General features: G+C 54.8%; 8 protein-coding genes across 8 annotated transcripts; 5 read left to right on the forward strand and 3 right to left on the reverse strand.

The window, feature by feature from the left end:
• Nucleotides 1–1,788: 1,788 nt before the first annotated feature.
• Nucleotides 1,789–2,118, forward strand: G647_05100 (uncharacterized protein; the record flags this gene model as incomplete). Its single annotated transcript, XM_008729433.1, has 1 exon — nt 1,789–2,118. One exon carries the CDS (start codon nt 1,789–1,791, stop codon nt 2,116–2,118), a length of 330 nt encoding a protein of 109 aa, XP_008727655.1.
• A 2,225-nt stretch (nt 2,119–4,343) lies between these two features.
• On the forward strand, nt 4,344–5,399 carry G647_05101 (uncharacterized protein; the record flags this gene model as incomplete). The annotated part of the gene is made up of 3 exons (XM_008729434.1): nt 4,344–4,848; nt 4,905–5,061; nt 5,141–5,399. The coding sequence occupies 3 exons, from the start codon at nt 4,344–4,346 to the stop codon at nt 5,397–5,399; spliced, it is 921 nt and encodes a 306-aa protein (XP_008727656.1).
• Nucleotides 5,400–6,273: 874 nt separating this feature from the next.
• Nucleotides 6,274–7,497, forward strand: G647_05102 (uncharacterized protein; the record flags this gene model as incomplete). Its single annotated transcript, XM_008729435.1, has 1 exon — nt 6,274–7,497. One exon carries the CDS (start codon nt 6,274–6,276, stop codon nt 7,495–7,497), a length of 1,224 nt encoding a protein of 407 aa, XP_008727657.1.
• A 1,419-nt stretch (nt 7,498–8,916) lies between these two features.
• Nucleotides 8,917–10,161, forward strand: G647_05103 (uncharacterized protein; the record flags this gene model as incomplete). The annotated part of the gene is made up of 1 exon (XM_008729436.1): nt 8,917–10,161. One exon carries the CDS (start codon nt 8,917–8,919, stop codon nt 10,159–10,161), a length of 1,245 nt encoding a protein of 414 aa, XP_008727658.1.
• A 372-nt stretch (nt 10,162–10,533) lies between these two features.
• Nucleotides 10,534–13,164, reverse strand: G647_05104 (uncharacterized protein; the record flags this gene model as incomplete). Its single annotated transcript, XM_008729437.1, has 1 exon — nt 10,534–13,164. One exon carries the CDS (start codon nt 13,162–13,164, stop codon nt 10,534–10,536), a length of 2,631 nt encoding a protein of 876 aa, XP_008727659.1.
• Nucleotides 13,165–14,355: 1,191 nt separating this feature from the next.
• G647_05105 (uncharacterized protein) lies at nt 14,356–16,052 on the reverse strand (the record flags this gene model as incomplete). The annotated part of the gene is made up of 3 exons (XM_008729438.1): nt 14,356–15,685; nt 15,736–15,952; nt 16,001–16,052. The coding sequence occupies 3 exons, from the start codon at nt 16,050–16,052 to the stop codon at nt 14,356–14,358; spliced, it is 1,599 nt and encodes a 532-aa protein (XP_008727660.1).
• An 838-nt stretch (nt 16,053–16,890) lies between these two features.
• G647_05106 (GTP-binding protein rhoC) lies at nt 16,891–17,660 on the forward strand (the record flags this gene model as incomplete). Its single annotated transcript, XM_008729439.1, has 3 exons — nt 16,891–17,008; nt 17,037–17,281; nt 17,331–17,660. 3 exons carry the CDS (start codon nt 16,891–16,893, stop codon nt 17,658–17,660), a joined length of 693 nt encoding a protein of 230 aa, XP_008727661.1.
• A 550-nt stretch (nt 17,661–18,210) lies between these two features.
• G647_05107 (uncharacterized protein) lies at nt 18,211–19,051 on the reverse strand (the record flags this gene model as incomplete). Its single annotated transcript, XM_008729440.1, has 3 exons — nt 18,211–18,399; nt 18,567–18,629; nt 18,929–19,051. 3 exons carry the CDS (start codon nt 19,049–19,051, stop codon nt 18,211–18,213), a joined length of 375 nt encoding a protein of 124 aa, XP_008727662.1.
• Between the last annotated feature and the right edge of the window lie 131 nt (nt 19,052–19,182).

A 19,182-nucleotide genomic window follows, 5' to 3' on the forward strand; every position in this document is an offset into this window, starting at 1 on the left:
GGTGTCTCCTTGTGCTTTGCGCCAGCGAACTGCCGGCTCCGCTGCATGGCTACTGGCGCCTTGACTTTATAAGGATAGTTGATTAATGTACATCTTGAGGCCGGCTCTCGGTTGTGTCTTGAGGAGATCGAGGCAGCGCCCATCTCCGCCTGGCTGTCTTTCTGCTGCCACGAGTTCTCCACAACTGCGCGGACCTTCCTTATCTCACCCATCTGGCTGTCTCGCTTCTGTCGACTGTAGCTGGTCGACGAGGGCGGTGTACATAATCTGCACGGCGAAGCGATTCAGACGCTGGGCAGGGTGCGTACACTGGGCGAGGGTGTATATGTTTGAATTCGAAAGCGATGGTCAGCGACTGGAACGTGGTCACTGATTATGTATTGGGATATATCTACGGCTGGCTTACACCCATCAACATCGGCCCTACCAAGCATGGAACACATGTCTTCTCTGGTCAGATGTCCTCAGACTCGAAGATTCGATGACGAGGATCTCGCATACTTTGGCTGGAGGCCTTGACTACGACCCCCTCGACAAGGCTATCATGAACCCCCCAGCGCTGAAGCGACAGCTCAGAATGTCGCCCACTTGGATTTCGAATGCAAGGCGTCTGAATGCTCGTTGGGTGAACGATACTCGAATGTGATCAAACGGCTCACCAAATGGCGCCCCCGTGTATACGGATTCGCCCCGGCATGGGTAGGACTCGGTAAGTCAGTCATCTTTGCTTCGGAAAGTGTTCGCAGCCTCGCCGTTCAACATCATTAGGAGTGAATGTCGTCTGCCACGCCCTGCCCGATGGCGTGTTCCAAATCACAATACCATGACAATCAGGTCAAATGAAGAGCGCGCTTGATGAATGGCGCACTTTTTGAAAGCCCTCACCATCATTTCGTTGAGGCGGCTCCGATTAGAGCGGGAAACGATATACGGATGGTTCCTGCTCCTACTCTGGCTGCGGTCGACAACAATGTTCATATGACGCCTGCTACTGCTACTGCTGCTGCTGCTGCTACTGCTCCCAGTCCGACCCAGTCATACACTTCTCCCCACGTCACCGACGCCTTCGTGCAGGGCTGTTTCAACGACTGGCAGAAGGCTGTTCCGTTTCCACTCACCAACAACGGCGCTTTACCCACCCCACCCACGTCGCCTCTTCCTCCCTTCTCTCCCTTTGGTGCCAACATTCACCAGCAAACGACAGTCAATGAAGCAGTCGTTGAGACGGTGCCATCCCTAGCGGCCAACGACAACCACGTGGCGACCGTCCCCAAGGAGTACGCAGTCTTCATTGACGACGCGAAGGCATTCGACGTTGGGCACTTGAAGGAGCCAGGAACACATCTCAAGCAGATCATGAAGGCCAGCTGGCAGCGAAACTTTAATGACAACCAACTCAACGGCTGCGCCAGCTATCCGTCGCATCCATGGCGCTTCAAGCTTGGTCCGATGCCCAACTTTCCCTGTCCGATCCCAGGTCATGCTGTCCCTAGGCTCGCCGCTTCGCGCCAAAAGGAGGTGAGAGAGCACTGCATGGCGCTTTGGAAGGAATGCCCTGAAGTATGGGGAGCAAGTATGGGAAGCCCTGCTCGGCACCATGCTGCAAGAACGAGTGACACCCGACAATTGCTGCTCAATCACAGCGACAAAGCTGCGGTCCTAAGCCATCAGCCTTAGGTGACTGATCACTCGCGATTCGACGACATACAATTCTCTCAACGCCAGGGCTTGCCCTTAGCCCCTGACTGCAGCAGAGAGTTCCACTCCGCGCCTCCCGGTCAAGGGAACATGGGGAAACGCCTCTACAACGAGATTCATCATCTGGCCAGCGAGCCCGTCGAAGGCGCATATGCCTTCCGCACGCTCGTCTCCGTGTGGCTCGGCAGGAGTGAGGCACGATACACAACCTTTCGACGCATCGCGCGGAAGGCAGGCTGGTGCCCGCGCGACGAGCACGAGATGGTACGCAACTTCATTGTCGATGTCTTCCGAGGTCCCCATGCGCCGTTTGCGGGGCTGCGGGATGACGAGTCCTACCTTACAACACGGTATCCCCGGTTCTTTGCGGCGACGATCGAGGAAGAGGGCATTGCGTATGAACGTCGGGTTGTTGATTGATTAGGCGGGAGAAAGAAAAGAGTGTCGTGGATGCATCAAGGGAGCGGCACAGAACTATCCGACTCGAACAAGATGGCCGCCATCATCATCTTCCCCATCGTCTTCTCTTTGAGCCCTGATGTGGCATTGAGGAAGGTTGAATTGAAAAGCCGGCAGACTTGTGGTCGTCGGTTAGACGGCTCAAACGTCCCACGCCTGTGCATGTTCTATCGCTTCCTCTTTCATCAAAGTCGTTGGCACATGCATCTTATGCGCTTCAACATCGGCGCATACGAACTCCACCACTTATGATCTCGTGTGGAGAAACACGACCGAGCGACCCAGCAGGGCAGGTGAAGAAGGAAGAAATGGTGTAGTTGAGATCGGCACTTGGGCATTGCATTGACTCTGACTGAGCAGGCGTAGGGTACAGCTGGAGCAGAGTCAGCGATCATGGATGAATGCGAACGTGGTGGACCTACGAGCCGGGAATGGAAGAGAGGGAATGCTGGAGGTGAGATTTCAGGCTTGATGGCTGTGTGTGTGTTGACTGGATGCGTGTGCGTGTTGCTGAAATATGCCGAATGAATGCGTGTTCGTGTTGACTCAAGACCTTGTGCGTTTGGAGTGACTGACCTGAAACTGATGGCTGGCTGATCTTGGTTTCACAAATTCACTGTCTTCAAGAGGGGATTTCCATCCCAGGCATGAGCTGAGAGCTGAGAGCTGGGTGTTGACCGGTGGCAGCTTTCCCTACTGTGGCTGGCACATCCCAAGCTGGTCTCTCACTCAGATAGACTTCAACAAGACCTCAGATGACGTTTCTCTGCGTCCACCACGTTTACTTTTCCCTCTTTCTCACGTAAGTCCACTTGACCTTGAAATGGCATGAGCCCAGTGCGCAACAATGATCCTGAGGCTCAAGATAGGCCTTATTCGGGTCGCACGAGCCGGGTGACCAGAGAGTTCATCATGATCATGAATGAAGGCATTTCTGGCACCTGTTTGCTCTTCTGCTGCCGTCTCGAGTCCCGCGAGGCTGCGTCACTGAAGATTGGCCGAGGCTGCGGGTGCAGAATACGAGATTACTCCGATACTGAAGTCCGTATGACGCCCCTAACTCCGTCGCCCTTGCCCCTCCAGGCTGCCCCCACTCCCCCCAAGCGGGCGTTGTTCGGGCGGTACCGACAGCCCCCAGCACTGCGTCACTTCGCCTGGCACCCTGGGGCGCTTTAGGCGCTTTAGGCGCTTTCGGCGGGGGGATCTCACTCGCTACCAAACCCTTGTGTTCCCATCACGTCGGGTAAACCCTTGAAAGCCCATGCACAATTTCCTCAACCTCGTTTGTACGGCGACAATACCAGAGTGACGGGACTCTCGTTCTTCTACTTCGTACCTAGCCGGAGTTCGACCAGACTATCACGCCACGAGAATACGAGGCATGGCTTTCTCCATCTCCGTGGAGCATGCATTGGCGCCATCCGACTCTTGGCCATGATCAGCAATCATACCTCTCGCTCTGCCCGTTACACTTATGCACCTTTTCCAAACCGTCTGGTGGCACTTAGCCTCGGTCTGCATGAAGAATGATTGTCCGGGTGGCCCCGATTTGGCCAACGGCGAGCGAGCACAGGAACAGAATCTTCACGGCTCAGCGGACCCGATCACACACATCTTATGGGCTTGTGCCTGGCAACCATGCCCAGAATCCCCCTCCTACTGGTCGCCGCGTTATTCGCATTCGAGCGCCCTCCTCCAGACTAAGCGGCGATTTCCTCCTTTGAAGCGGTCCCGCAAGCAGCCCGCCAGCACACCGGCCTAACACGTTACGCGAGGATACTTCGTCTCATAGCTTGGAAAGCAATAGATTGTCCGCTGCTCAAGACTGAAACTCAAAGCAAGATGCCTATCGTTACCGGGCACTGCGGGGTTATACGAGACGAATCTTCACCAATACACACCTAGGGCTGGTAGGTTCGGCGTCAGCTCGACGCGCCCGTGCTAGTGGAAAGGTTTCTCATGACTCGTTGGCCCTGATCGTGACTATCGACGGGTGCGGTTGCTTTGCGGTCCCAAGGGGTCTCTTTCGCTCTTCGCATGTCCGGGTTCGTCTTTCTCTTCTGAGGGATCCGGCATAAAATAGATCGGTCGTCCACCCTCTCGCCGCGCTTCCAACGGTCCTTGTGCAACACTACGACTCTTGACATGTGGTTATAGGATCTATCCATCGTCGACGCTACCTCAAAATGGGCAGAGAAAACGTCGAATTCAAGACCTCGGACCGGGTTACCTTGAGGGGGTGGTTCTACTCGAGCGGCGACGCGGCTTCCGGCAAGGCACCATGTCTCGTCATGTCTCACGGCTTTTCGGCCCTCAAGGAAATGGACCTTGACGCCTTTGCCGAGTACTTCGTGTCGAAATTGCCCATAGGGGTGCTGGTCTACGACAATCGAGGCTTCGGCGACAGTGATACGGCTCCCGGCGAACCGATTCATGAGATCGTCCCGATGGTCCAGTGCAGCGACATCTCCGACGCCATCACGTACGCGGCATCGAGGCCGGACGTTGACCCGGATAAGATTGCAATCTGGGGTTCGTCATACAGTGGCGGCCACGTGCTCTATGTCGGGGCGGTGGACCGACGAGTCAAGGCCGTCCTCAGTCAGGTCCCCTGTGTCAGTGGATGGGACAACTTCAATCGACTCGTCCGTCCGGACTTTGCCGTGGGCTTCAATGCCACCTTCGCCGCAGGTACGGTCTCTCTGTTTCTGCAGATGCCCGGGGTATGCTGCTGATGAAGCTCATAGATAGGGTTGCTCGAGCTGAGGGCAAGGAGCCGGGGTACGTCCCCGTCGTGGATGCCGATCCTCAGAAGCCTTCGGCTCTGCCCACACCGGACAGCTACGAGTTTTTCTCGTCCTGGGAGAAGAAGTCGAACTGGAAGAACGATGTCACGGTCAAGACGTAAGTCGCCAGCTGGCTCTGCACCTCGCACCTCGCGCCTCGATCTGCCCCCCCGGCTGACTGTTGGTCTCGATTGCAGGGTCGAGCTCTTCCGCGCATATGAGCCTCAGCAACTCATTGACAAGATCTCGCCAACACCTCTCCTCATGACAGTAGCAAGCGGGGATGTGCTCACACCGGCAGATCTCGCTCTCAGGGCGTATTCTCGAGCAAATGAGCCAAAGCAACTGCAGCTGTTGCCTTGTGGTCACTTTGAAGCATACACCGGCCCGTACTTTGAGAGGAACGCCACCACCCAGGCGGAGTTCCTCAAGAAGTGGTTGGTTGAGGGGGGATAGGATCTGCACAGCCACGGGGGGGCTTGACGGAACGAGATCGTCCGTTTTACCCTGGTTGGTCGTTCGTTAGTTTGTTTATTTATTTCTTGAACATATGGAAACCTGCCTTGCCATTCAGTACGTTTATTTCTTGAACATGGAATCCTGCCTTGCCATTCCGCAACGTTTGGATGAATGTCTTTTCCCATGGCCAAATTCAAGCTCTTTGCCTGGCTAGAGATGTATCGTGCGTGTAACGTCCACGCTCCTCCTCCATCTGAGACCCGTATTTGCACTGTACACGTGTGCCTCACATTGCCGTCTAAAGCACCAAAATACTGTAGACGTGCAATGGCGTGGCGTGGCGTGGCGTGGCGTGGCGTAAGGAAGGGGAAAGGAAGAAGAGAGAATTGAGCTCAGAGGTGCCAAGCCTTTTGTCTGACCAAAAATATATAGCTTTTCAACCAATAAGGCTGCCTTCTTTGCTGGTACTGTTTCGTCAGACAGGATTCCATAATCTCGGTCATCACGTCGACATTCTTCCGTCCTTCAATTTTCTCCCTCGTCTACATTCTCACGTCGTCGACTATCCTATTCTGCCTACGTTTCAGGCTGGAAGGGTGTTTCGGTCGCTCCTTGTTCTCGTTACGGCGTTACGATTTCGGACCCATCGTAAACCCGTTCGTTGATGGCGTCACATCATCTCCTGCTTATCTGTTCTGCATGAAACCTGTGTTCGGAATGACTGCGAACCCGAACATTTGACGGGTTATCGTCGAAAGGCATCATGATATCAAGAAGAGATCCAATTTCAGCTGCAACCGCATACACCTCCTTGACGTAGGGACAAAACGTGAATATCTCTCGACTCTCGCAACCCTTGGATGTGTCGGGAATGCTTCAAGCACACCATGTGTTCCGACGCACTCGGTCATTTCCTACCGCGGTGCATACAAGACAGGCGGTCGCATCGAACTCCAGAAGATTATGGACCCAAGAGGACAGTTCTAGAGCCTCTCTTGTCCTCTTCGACATCGCCAACGACCGGGCTCCTTGCTCACTGCAAAGCGCCCACTCTGCTTCCTCGCCTCACAGCCAGAAGTCTTTTTCTCCAAACACGATCCGCGCAAGGTTGGCATTACATTACAAGGGAGTGCCGTATACGCAGTCGTGGATCTCATATCCCGACATTGAACGTCTGTGGGCAGAACTGGGAATCCCGCCAAACGAAGGCCAACCCAAGGGCGTACCACGCTGCACGTTACCCGTCCTTCTCGTCCGCACTGAAGCTTTCTCGCAAGCATCTCTCCGGCGACTCGATGATACAAATGTCCTGGGATGGCCGAAGAAGTCTCTTGACACGAAGTACGGCACGTTCACGCCACTTGTTTCGACATTGGAAATCGCCCATGCTTTGGACTCGCTCTTTCATGACCGCGATCTGCACCCACCTTTATTTCCCTCCGGTCAGTCCTACGAGCAAGGTCAACAGATGCAGAGCGTGATAACGCGCCTACTTCCCGCGACTCGGCGACTCATTCTCCCCTCTGTACCGGACATCCTCGACGCCCGAGGCAAAGACTACTTTATCCGCACGCGCATACAATGGTTCAACGTGTCGTCCCTTGACGAACTACGGCCGCAATCGCAGGACGAGACAGATAAGCTCTGGGCAGAGATCGAGAATATTCTCCAACCCGTCATCCGTACTTTACAGGAGTCTCCATCGCAGGAGGGACCATTGCTAAACGATCCTTTGACATGGGAGGACCACCGAGATGATCGAAGCCTTGGCAATAGCAGGTATGAGGCCGTGCGGAGGGACGCCTCTGCTTCTGCGTCTGCCCACGCTACTGCTCATGAGCCTGGAAGAGACAGTCGTCACGTCCGCTACCTGTCCGGCGCCTCCACGCCCACGTATGCAGATTTTATCCTCATGGCCTTTCTCGCCTGGATCGCCCGCGTCGATATGCACGCCTGGGCTAGGTTGACGCAAGACGTAGGAGGCGGAGTCCTAGAGGATCTGTGGATGGGATGCTTACCATACATGAGAAGCCATACCTATGTGAGGACTTTATCATGGTTCAAAGGCGGTACACCTGTTGCCCCGGGGATGTAGAGTAGTACGATATTGTAAGCTAGGACGTGTTTATCAGAGTCGGAGGCTCGCGGCAACGGGCATATGACATGGCGAAGCACCAAATGGCACATGCCGCATGGGCTATGCTCGCTCGATACTCCTAGTCCAACTTACTGCAATAGAACCCACGTGTAATTATTCTCCATGCCGACCGTTTCTCTGGATTCTACGGGTAAAATGACTAAGTAGCCCCGTATTACGTCGTCGTGTAGTCGTGCTGTGTGCTGTGTGCTGTATTGTCTACATAGTCCCTCCCTCCCTACCCATCTACTCACACATCTGACTCCTATGTCAGTCCTGCGTACCGTGTCCTGCGTACTCTGTATTTCGGGCCTCGAAGGGCTGAAGCGAAGGGGCCCGATGGGAGCAGGGCCGCCACGCCGCCGACTCACGCGGAAGATGGCCATGTTTTGCGGCCCCCTTACATGCGTTAGCTACATACTGTACGTACTCCGTTACCTACCTAGGGAGGTACGGAGTCCAGCTCGCCCAGCGGGGAAACGTGTGTATTCTGGATTCCGTCTCGAGTCCGAACCTCTCTTGATTCCCGGCGACTGATGGGTTGCCATTGCTACTGCTGCTGGCGTGCCCGCCGTGGTAGCTGCGTTCGACGAGCGGCCACATATGCGACTACTGGGTACGCCACTGTAGGTATGCACCACAATCCAGCAACGTAGGTACTTACAGTCACGCGGACCGAGGACACTCGCGAGGATGGTCGAGTACAGCAACCAAGTGAATTGTCTCCCTGTGCGTTTGATCGCCAGCACTACGGACTACGGTGATATACGTACAGTAGATTACGGGGCTGAATTGGGCTGAATGGAGCAGAGGGGGCCGCTCACCCTGCCGCGCTCTCCCTCTCTGTTTCCTCCTCTCGCGCGCTCTATCTCTATCCCTCTCTCTCGCGTGCACGCACGCTCGCTCATGCCTCTGCACGCTGTGCATCGGAAGTGATCCGGTCTCATCTGGTCTGACTTGATCCGATCTGACGTCCGCTCCCTTGACGATCATTTAGTCTAGTCCGCGATACGTACGGAGTATGAAAAATGGATATATACTTGACCATGGGTCACCAAATCGGATAAGTACAGTAACCACAACGGTGACCCGAGTTGACTTGACAGTCCATGTGTGACACGACACAGAGGCCGTAGGGATACGCATGCCTATGCCTATGCCTATGCATATGCATACGCATGCAGACAGACAGATTCAGTATTTCCCTCCCACTTGACCTTGCCAGCTCAAGACACTCTGGACGCCTCGATCAATATCATACCATATCATACCATATAATCTCGCATCATACAGAGTACGACCTACAGAGTACGACCTACAGAGTACGACCTACAGAGTACGACCGACACACTACCAGTACCAGTCCCACAACTAACAATGACATCTCCATCCACTCCTTCCCTGGGCACTCCTCCTCCTCCCCCAGCGCCCGCGCGCCCTCTTCAAGGCCGCGTCGCCATCGTCACAGGCTCGTCGTCCGCCATTGGCGCCGCCATCGCCCTAGCCCTAGCCGCGCAGGGTTGCTCCCTCTTCTGCATCGACGTGTCCCCAACGCCGCCACGGCAAAGTCAGGGGCAGGGCCAGGGGCAGGCGAAGGATCAAGGCCACGGACATGGCATCCACGCCAGCACCCCGACTACTAGTACCACGGCGCGCGACCAGCCCGGCACGCACGAACGCATCCGCCACCAAGGCGGCGAAGCCACATACCACAAAGCCGACCCTACGCGGGCCCGGGACATGGATCTCGCGATCCGTGCCTGCGTGTCCAAGTACCGTCGCGTGGACATTCTAGTCACCAACGCGAGTGCGAGTGCCGCCACTGCCGCCAATGTGTCCACGCGCCCGCTTCGCTGCCACGAAACCAAAGACGAGGACTTTGATCGCGCGCTGGCCGTCCACGCGCGCGGCCCCTTTTTGGCGTGCAAATACGCGGTGCGTCAGATGCTGGACGGCCAGCCGCGGCGGTACGCGCGGGCCAGAGGCTGGATCGTCAACGTCGCGAGTCTCCTCCTCCTCCATCAGGGGGTTGGTTCCATGGGGGCCGTGGGCGTGGGCGTGGGTACAGGCTCTCCCGGCTCGTGCGCGGGTCAAGCCGCGGCGGTGATGCTGACGAGGCAGATCGCGCTGGACTACGCGGCCGATGCCATCCTCTGTAATGCCTTGTGTCCTGGATTTGTGGATGCGGGGATGGGGATGGGCCCCTCTACGGGTACAGCTGGTACGGGCACGGGGAGTTCTACGGCTACCCCTTCTACGGGTACGGCTACTGCGGGCGCGATGGAACCAGGGACAGGCACAGCCACGGTGAATGTGAATGCGCATGGCCGGAGGAGCCACCAAACATCTGTTCAGCCTCAACCTCGCGACGACGTGGCGGATGTCGTGTCCGAGGCCGAGGATGACGACTACGACCACGACTACGACGACGCCGATGGGTCGCGGCACAGTGAGCCCAAGCTAGATCACCATCATCCTCCTCCAGCTTCCCCTCCGTTTGGTGGGAGGTTGGGGAGCGTGGAGGATGTGGCGCGGGCGGCCGTGTTTTTATGCGGAGACGACGCCGCGTGGATCACGGGCGTCGTTTTGCCCGTTGATGGAGGAGGGTCTCTGCTTCGATAGAAGGGATCGTGTCGGGAGTGATACACGAGGCCGTTAGAGGGAACTGGCCACCAGTCAACATAAGTGGATATCGAGAACATCTCCCCATGATGGGCAGGGAAAAGGAGCAAGGTCTTGTACAGTCATCATGGATTGGGGTTCTGTGTACCCGCTTTCCAGCGACATGAAGCAGCGTTCTGGCGCTCTGGCGCTCTGTTTGCGCCCCATATGCCTGCCGACGCCAAATGCCAACGCACAAGTGAACCCAAGCAAAAAGCACACCTCCCACCCAACGGGGTATCATTGTCGTCAGTCGTCACGTCGTAACCAAGCAAACAAAACAAAACGCGACACAACGCAACGCAACGCGAACAAACACAAGCAAAACAAGAATCACAAATTGCTCTTTAAGAGCTCGCCAGCCACCAGCTCTGCAACGATTCTCTTTCGTTGCAGAGGGATCATCTCTGGCCCATATGACATGGGCGTCAAGCCCAGCATAATCTGCCGGGCGCTGGTGATTGTGAAAACGCCACAATCGTCCATGTTGGACTGCATTGGGCTCTCTCCACGCTCAACAAACGTCCACTCCTCCTCCTTGTAATGGGAGCCCAGCTCACCAGCCAGCCAGGTCTTCACCGCTGTGATGTAGCGGCGACCACTCCCGGACATCGAGTTGTAGTGCGTTGCACTACGCCCCTTGCCCGAGACCACCAACAGCGTCCAATGGGCCCCGCTGTTGATGGGGATGAAGACCGCCTCGGTCTCCAAGAGGCTCTTCCCGCCAATCTTGGCGCGGGTGCCCCAGCGCTTGACACCATCGTGTCCCTTCTCCTCCAGATTGTTGAAGAAGAATGATGAGAACGCGTGGTAGGAGGGGACTTGTGATGGTCGATCGTTCTGTCGGCCATGCTTGACGACGAGTGCGAGGTATCCGTTGATAATCTCGTCATTGAGCCACCTGTCTGTGCCTCGATTGTTGCTGGAAAGGGGAACGACGCGGGTGAAATCGCTGGCTTTGAAATCGCCGTGACCGTACTGGAGAGCGTGCTGGATGCGACCTTCCCATTCCGCTGCAAGCTCGGCGATGTTGTAAAGGTGTTTTTCTTTGAGCAGAAGCTCACGCTTGGTCTCGGCTCTCGTCTTTCGAGTGGTTCTCTCAACCGAGTGCGGGGAGGCTTTGGGAGTTGGTTTTTCCGGGGTATGATATTTATCATCCTCGATTGTGAGCTGAGCGAGCTTCTTTTCGGGAGTCTGAAGAGCAGGATCGGATGGAGGAGATGATGACTTTGCCCCGCCGCCTTCGTTGTCGTCCGTGAGGTCAATCGGGGGTGAAGGAGTGCTCGTGGTTTCGTCGATGGCTCTGACGGGGGATGCTTTGTCGTCTGATGAGACTTGCTCCGTTGCTTCTGCCATGTTATTTGGTTCAGGAATATCACCTTGGGTGGCCAGGCCAGAGTGTGTATCCGTCATCTCAATACCATCTTCTGCTGGGGCAACGACATTGTCCTGTCTTTCTTCCTCGCTCTCTTGTACGGCCGGCTTATTACCGGTGGAGCCTTCACCCGATGACTGTACTTGTCCATCGCCAGTGTTAGATCCAATCGGTGCTTTGGTCTCATGCTCAGCTAGATTCTTTGACGCGGGGATTGGCGAGCCGCCTCCTGTGGTGATCATCCGAAACACGTCGGCGTCTAGTTCTGGGGAGGGCGGTGGAGTACCTTGGAAGAAGGAGGAAATCTCGCTCTTAACGGGAGATCTTACTTCGTCAAGGTGGTAATTGCCGGGAGAAATATCGCAAGTCGAAGAGATGAACGACTGTGCGGATGGTGGTGTTTTCCAGACCTTTGCCGAAATCTTCGAGCTTGGCTTCGGAGTGTCGTAGTTTCGATTCTTGAAGCGTGAGGGTGAGAGCAAGGAAGTGTTGAGAGGTGTCGGCGGTGCTTCTGCATCGGCTGCAGCCACTGCTGTTTGCACAACAATGGATGGATTGGGCGTAGGGGTGTCGGGTAAGTAGACGCTCAGACCTGCAGTCTGGAATCTCTTTACACCGTGGCACGCATTTCCTTCGGTCGCCCTCGACCCTTGGATATCTATGCGTCTTTTTCTCGAAGTGATGACAGACGAGACCACTGTGTTTCCATCCGAATCGCTTTCGGTGGCAGCAGAAAGGTTATTTTGCAGTTGCGCGCTTGGCGTAACTGACTCTGTTGATGTGACGGTGCCTGCGGGTGATGGAGGTGACGGAGGTGCGGCAGGACCTGGGGCAAACTGCGGAAATGGAGAATGAAGTCGGACGCTTCCTGCTTCAGGGAGAGGCTTCTGGACGATGTGATCTGGGGTTGGAACAGTGACTGATTTCAAAGTTTGTGGCGGAGGGATTAGTGGCATGCCAGGGAACGCATCCTTAAGACGTCTGCGCTGGATAACCTTCTTGGGTGTGACATGTTTGTTCGTTCGTCGCAAGAGGCGAGCAGGTCGAAACTCCGGGACTTCAAATGGAATATCTTCTGTAGCTACGTCTTCCTGAGTTTGCTTCTTTAGAGGAGTGACTCTGGCCGTTTCCTGCTGTGGAGGGGTTGTGGGAGGAGTGATCAAGACAGTTTCTGGCTGTTCGGGTGTTCTGGGAGGAGGGGTCTGAATGACAACACGTCGAGCTGGGCGCGCCGGAGAGATTCGATTTCGTGGAGCTTGTTGAGGTGGGGGACGGGCTCTACGAGCTTGCTGCATGTGTCTGACCTGTCGAACAATAGCATATGTAGGCACCGTGACAACGGTCGCAGTCGCATTGATTGTAGCGCGGATAAGGCTTGTGCAGACCCGTTTCGCTGCAGGCAGGACAGGAAGGAGGAATTCTTCGAGACGTGTTCGTCGGCGGGGCGGATCGAACAGTCCAGTGGTGCGGAATTGAGGGGTCGGTGGTTGCTGAGGCCATCCACCGGGCATGTAATCGCCTTGATATGGGTTGAAAAGAGGTGGAGGTGTCTGAGGCGCCCAGTCCATGAAAGACGAATCGTCAGCCATGGCTGTGGACTTGGGAAGTGAAGCTTGAGCTGGAGGTGACTAGATTCGAGGAAGGAGACAAAGAAGTCTGCACTGGTGAAAGAGTTCGACCAGAAGCTGAGATAGAAGAGGAGAAGCAGCAGTCCGAAGGCCTCAAGCAGGAGCATGGAACCGGTATGATGTGACTCAATCTGCGGAACGCTGAGAACGCCGTAGCAAGAGTCGAAGAAGGAGGACAAAAGGAATTATTCGAGAAAGTGAACGGGGCGATTGTCTCTGTTGTGGTGAAGATGAAGGATGGATTGAATCACAGAAGATGCGCCAGATGATGCAGACGCGACTTTCTCCAAATGCGGCCACGCCGTGATTGGCCACGCTTATTCTCCGGCGCCAAGCTTCCACCCCGCCAGCTGCGGCGATGAATATCCGGTACCGTCTTTGCTGTCTTCCTATTGACGGAATCACAGATGCTGTGGCCGCCTGTCAAAAGTACACAATCACTTACAGTTCATTCACCATGGTTTCAGCCCTGTCCAAGGAAAATTCATGCAGAAACAACAATTCGTGTCAATCATTGTGGTTTGTTCTAGTACTAGCATAGTATGATCAATACGCTCTCGTCTGATTCGACACTTATCGCTGGCTGATGCACGGCAGACGAGGGACGAGGAGGACTTGGTGGGAACTAGAACGAGAGGCTCTATTAACTTAAATATGGATTTGAAAGGCTGCACTAGGAGCAAGTCCACTGAGCTCAACCATGATTGCTTTGGTCGGATTGTGCTCGGGAAATATTTGCGATTGAAATTGAGGTAATGGAGGTGAAGCTGGCGTCCGTCATTATGAAGACGCGGAGATTTGCGCTCCAGTTCTTGACATATTCTTCCGAGTCAAAGAGCCAGAGAACATGAACCAATTTTGTCATGAGGGGTTCTCTTATGCAGACCTCCCATGTGGGATGCTTCCCCTATACGGCTCTCCTGGCAGGGACCAAGGGTATGCGTTCTGGAGGGGGCGATAATCGAGATAGTATGTATTTGAGTCGAGGCAGTTAGTGTCGAAAGGCCGGCGCTGAGTCTTCCATCGCATCTCTCCTGGTCCTGAGGTTTACTGGTTACGGATTTTGTGGAAGCGTGAAAGTGATTGCTTCTTCAGAACAAATCTCAGGCAGGGCAAATATCCGGGGTTGCTGCAGCAAGCCCTCGCATCTTTTCATTCGACAGCAAGGCCGACATGCTTGAATAAGACGGGAATACCTTCTATTGCCCACCAAGCGATCCCAGAGTAGACAATTAGTTTGGTCACCACTTCCACATCATACCTGACTCTAGGCCTCTGTATTGTCGAGAATATTCGTTGCTCCTGTAACTCATCTGCTGATGAGACATCTTGAGGATTGTGCTCTTTTCCAGCCGGTGATAGCACGGGTAATGGTGAAAGAGCTTCGACCCCGGTCCCCATCTGTGCTCTAAACATCTCGAGACTGCTTGATCTTTTCCTGCCCTGAGTTGTGTCCTTGTTTTCAAAATAGCCACGATCCGGGGAGGGCGAAGGCGAGACTTCTTCCTTGGTAGAACTCAGCGCCTCGGGCGCATTCAAACTGTCCCTTCTTTTCTTGTTGCGGTACGCCAGTGTTTCATATGCATCGGCTTCGGATTGAGGCCCAACAGATATCGCTCTCCGACGACGGAAGTTGGACAACAGTCCAGGAATCTCCCTCGCCTGAGGGATGATGTTGTCATCGTTCGGCTGCCTCGGTATTGTCTCATACTCAGATGCCGGCTTGAAGAACCGTCGGGGCAAGGTAAGACCAAATTGCTCAATGACTCGAAAGATTGGCGGAAGAATCCTGAGTAACGTCGGTTTCATAATGCCTCTCCATGCGAAAATGACAAGCACGCCGAGAATGATGCGAGCCACTAGAACCAGCCAACCCATCTTCTGGAGATCGAATGGAATGGTACCTTTGGTAGGTGATGACCAGGCGTATGATGTTCGCGCGAAGTGCCACCCAGCATATTCGCAGCCAATGAAGACACCAGCGAAGGAGACGCTGTCATCGAAACACGGGCAGTCATCGGCCGGCTCGGGATGAATACGAACCAGCACGAGAATGATCAGTATGACAACCAGCACTCTTTTCAGATCTCCTGTATGGAGCCAGTCATCAAATGTCGGGCCGTACGCAGCTTGCACCAGGCCCAGAACGGCCCCAAGGGCGCTTCCCCAGATCACGTCAAAAAAGCCGTGCATACCACAGTAGAGCCGGCCAAGAACGATGGAAACGGCATAGAAATAGGCCATGATTTGGAGGCCCAATTTGAGGTTTGGATCCATCTCGTTCGACTGATGAAGCAAGTGGAGAGAGTAGACTGCAACGGAAACGGCATTGGTGGAATGTGTAGATGGAAAGCCGTACTCAAGGGCAGCGGAACCGGACATGGTTATCCGGGTCAGGGGAGGTGACAAGGGACGCGGGAGACATAGGAGGTCCTTAATGAAACCGCTGAAGAAGACGCCCGAAGCTAAAACATGTACCATCCTGTCCCGACGTCAGAATCCCAGTCCGAGCGCATATTGGCATGTACATACGCTCTTCCCAAGCGTGTATTCCCACACCAGAAGAGTATTGGCAACATGATCATGAAGAATGTGTGTGTTCCCAGATTGGCTGTAAAGGCAAAGTAGGTGTCAAGGGCACCGGACCGTAGGGTATCTTGCAGCCACGCAACATACGGGGTCTCCCACCGCACAATCGGAAGGAGCTGTTCTCTGAACTGGTACCGCCATGGTGGCAGTCTGAGCTTGTCTACAGAAAGAGTAAGCAAGATGCAGCGGCGGTTATCGAGGGGCGTACAATGATCGAGAGACCTCAATCCGGCGTCCGGTCTATCTTTCTGCTTCTCCATTTCTGTGTGTGTGGACGTTAGCCGAGGACGCCGTCCATCGAGGCCGACCGTCGGCCACAACAGGTGCTTGCTCCTTCCAGCGCGGCATCAAGATCCAGCGGAAAGGGTGGAGCTGGCGTCAACTCGACATGGCGTATATTTTTGCTCCAGATTCCGTTGACAAGGTGGTGGTGGGCAGTTCGGTGGCTGCGCAGGGAATAAGTTGGAGATGCGCAGTGTGCGACCTATCTCATTTGCCGGGGTTTCGACTCGTATCAGTCCAGCAGAGGCGCACCACATGGACTACGCGAGAGAGAGTCTTGTAACATGGATATTCCCTGCGACAGAAGGATGCCGACAGGCCGCAGGGTCGCAAACGCAGGGGAATCGCAGCGCAAAAGAGGGGCGCTGCTCGTGGCTGCTGCATCAAACATGTGTTTCATGGGGGCTTTCGCAGTGTTACCTTTGGCAACCACCATTGTGGCGGGTGTAAACATTGAGGAAGGCGCAACTCCGCCGATGTCATACCGTGATCGTGGGATATCACCACGGAAATCCTTGACACAACACTTGTTTTGCCAGCATATGCAGAATTCCACAATCGATAGTCCGCATATAATACTGCCGCACCCGTGTAAATACAGTCTTCCTCACGCATGTTGCGACCATAGGCAGCTGAACGAACTCGCACTTCACCACCATGGCCGACACCGATCATTATCCCTCACGAACACCCACCATGTCAGAGAAGACCCCCTCATCATACATTACACCACCGTCGCCGAAGAGAAGACCGGTTCGGGCTCCCAGCACGCGGACGAGTAACGGCACGGTCAGCACAAACATGAGCTACGGCAGCATGGGCCGGCTTTCGGATGCCACCAACATTACTCAACCGCCTTCATACTCGAAGAAGTTTGTCGTGGTCGGTGACGGAGGCTGCGGGAAAACATGCCTGTTGATTAGCTATGCCCAGGGTTATTTTCCAGAGGCAAGAAAGACGAGCCCTTTACAGGCAGGATGAGCGGCTGATCAAGCGTCCACAGAAATATGTGCCGACCGTGTTCGAGAACTACATCACTCAGACCTCACACAAGCCTTCAGGCAAGACAGTCGAACTTGCACTATGGGATACAGCAGGACAAGAAGAGTACGACCGACTGAGGCCACTGTCATACCCAGAAACAGACCTTCTTTTTGTCTGTTTCGCGATTGACTGCCCCAACTCCCTGGAGAATGTCATGGACAAGGTACGGCATGTTTCTGCGCTTGCCAGCACGCCTGCTCACTCTGCTGCAGTGGTATCCCGAAGTCCTCCACTTCTGCCCGACTACTCCTCTCATCCTTGTGGGCTTGAAATCAGACCTCCGGACCAAGCGTACCTGCATTGAACTCCTGCGCACCCAAGGACTCACACCTGTAACACCAGACCAAGGAGCTGCGGTTGCTCAACGCATGGGCGCCAAGTACATCGAATGCAGCGCCAAAGAGAACAAGGGTATCCAGGAGGTCTTTGACCTGGCCATCAACACCGCCATTCAGATGGAAGAGGAGAGTTACGAGGCGAAACCGGACAAGAAAGGCGTGAAAGTCAAGAAGGCCAAGAAGAGGAAGTGTGTTTTCTTATGAGCCAGGGAACAAACCCATGACCCCTTCATTTCGACCAGGACACAATATCGATTTTTCACGACCCGAAGTTTGGTTTCTGCCAGCTTGATGGTCGGAGCTTGGGTTCAATTGACTATGTATGAGGTACGCATATGTGTGGATGGCGTTGGATGCATGAAAACTTGCATCATGAGGCGTTGTAACGAGACATTTCTGTTTTTCAGGATAGACGCTGCTGCTCCTCCGGTGAGCATTGCAGCCACTGAATATCCGGTCCGTGCAAGTAGCCGGTTCGTAAAACTGCCCAAAAGTTCAACACATCACAATGATGGCACTTTCTTTTCCCAACCCCATTTGCCGCATGTCATCGGTATGCCGTGAGCAGAAGATGTCGTGGTGCTCTCGGTCTCGTGCCTGCTGCCGGATTTACCATGAATGTTCCAGCTTATAGTTGAGCATCCAATTCGTATCCCGGCGGGGATTCAAGATGATTCGCTCAGCAGTGGGAAGAGCCTTTGACTACGATTGAATGCTCGTTGCGTCGAAAAGCTCGCTGGGCTACCAAACCTTCTCATCTCTCCGACCCGCCCGCCTCTGCCTGATGGTTCGCACTGCCGCCTCCTGTCGGATCTGACGCGTGATTGTGGTTGTGATTGTGATCGTGGTTGTTCGCGCCGTTTGGATTTTCCTCTTCCGACCGGCCCATGACGGTCTCGAACTGACTCCACAGAGCCTCGACGCTGGAGAATTCGTTCCCGATCTATTGATATGTCTCAGACATGTCAACCATACCCGGGCGGAAGCAAGCGAGCCAGCCACGAAGGCATGACACCGCATGACAAGTACCCAGCCAGTACCGAATACGCGTAGCCGTGCGCGTACGTGTACATGTATGATTGTGGACGGACGGGGAAACCATATACGTACCTCGATGATGCCTTCGAGGCTCCGGTTCAACGCGTTCATCTGCGCGAGGACTTGTTCTAGGGACTGTTGGCGTCGTCGCCCGCGTAGGGGGCAAGAAGTCAGTTTACCAAACTACCTAGTTGGGAGGGTTCAACGGGGTCATCTTTTCGTGGAGGGTGTTCATAGATATATTCCCACTCTCATGGAACGGGGCATGCGCACTGCATGGAAGGCGACACAGCAGAGAAATGAGGGGCTTTCCCTCTTGCTTCGGTGTCTTAATTTCGCCGGTCATGCTTACTTGACATTCTCCGATGATATGGTGCTCCAGGTGCGCAGGGAGGGAGTGGGCAAAGATGCACTGTAATCATGTCTGGACTCACCTCTCCGATTTCGCCCACCAGTGCGGCGCGGCGGAGTTCGAATTCGCTGTGCTGGTGCGTGGCCGCTGACGCCGACGCCGACGCCGACGCGTCGCTGGTCAGGTTGGTATTCGATGTTGCCATGCTTGTTCGGTACCTACGCGACTCGAAATGAGGATAACGGACGCGGTGTGCTCGTACTAAGTACGAAGATATGATCTGACGCGTTTCCAAGGGTCCCAGTCACACGATGGCGATGGAAAGGTAGCACAGCA

The sequence above is a fragment of the Cladophialophora carrionii genome, assembly GCF_000365165.1.
Source record: "Cladophialophora carrionii CBS 160.54 unplaced genomic scaffold supercont1.4, whole genome shotgun sequence".
In the NCBI taxonomy this organism is placed as follows: Eukaryota; Fungi; Ascomycota; class Eurotiomycetes; order Chaetothyriales; family Herpotrichiellaceae; genus Cladophialophora; species Cladophialophora carrionii.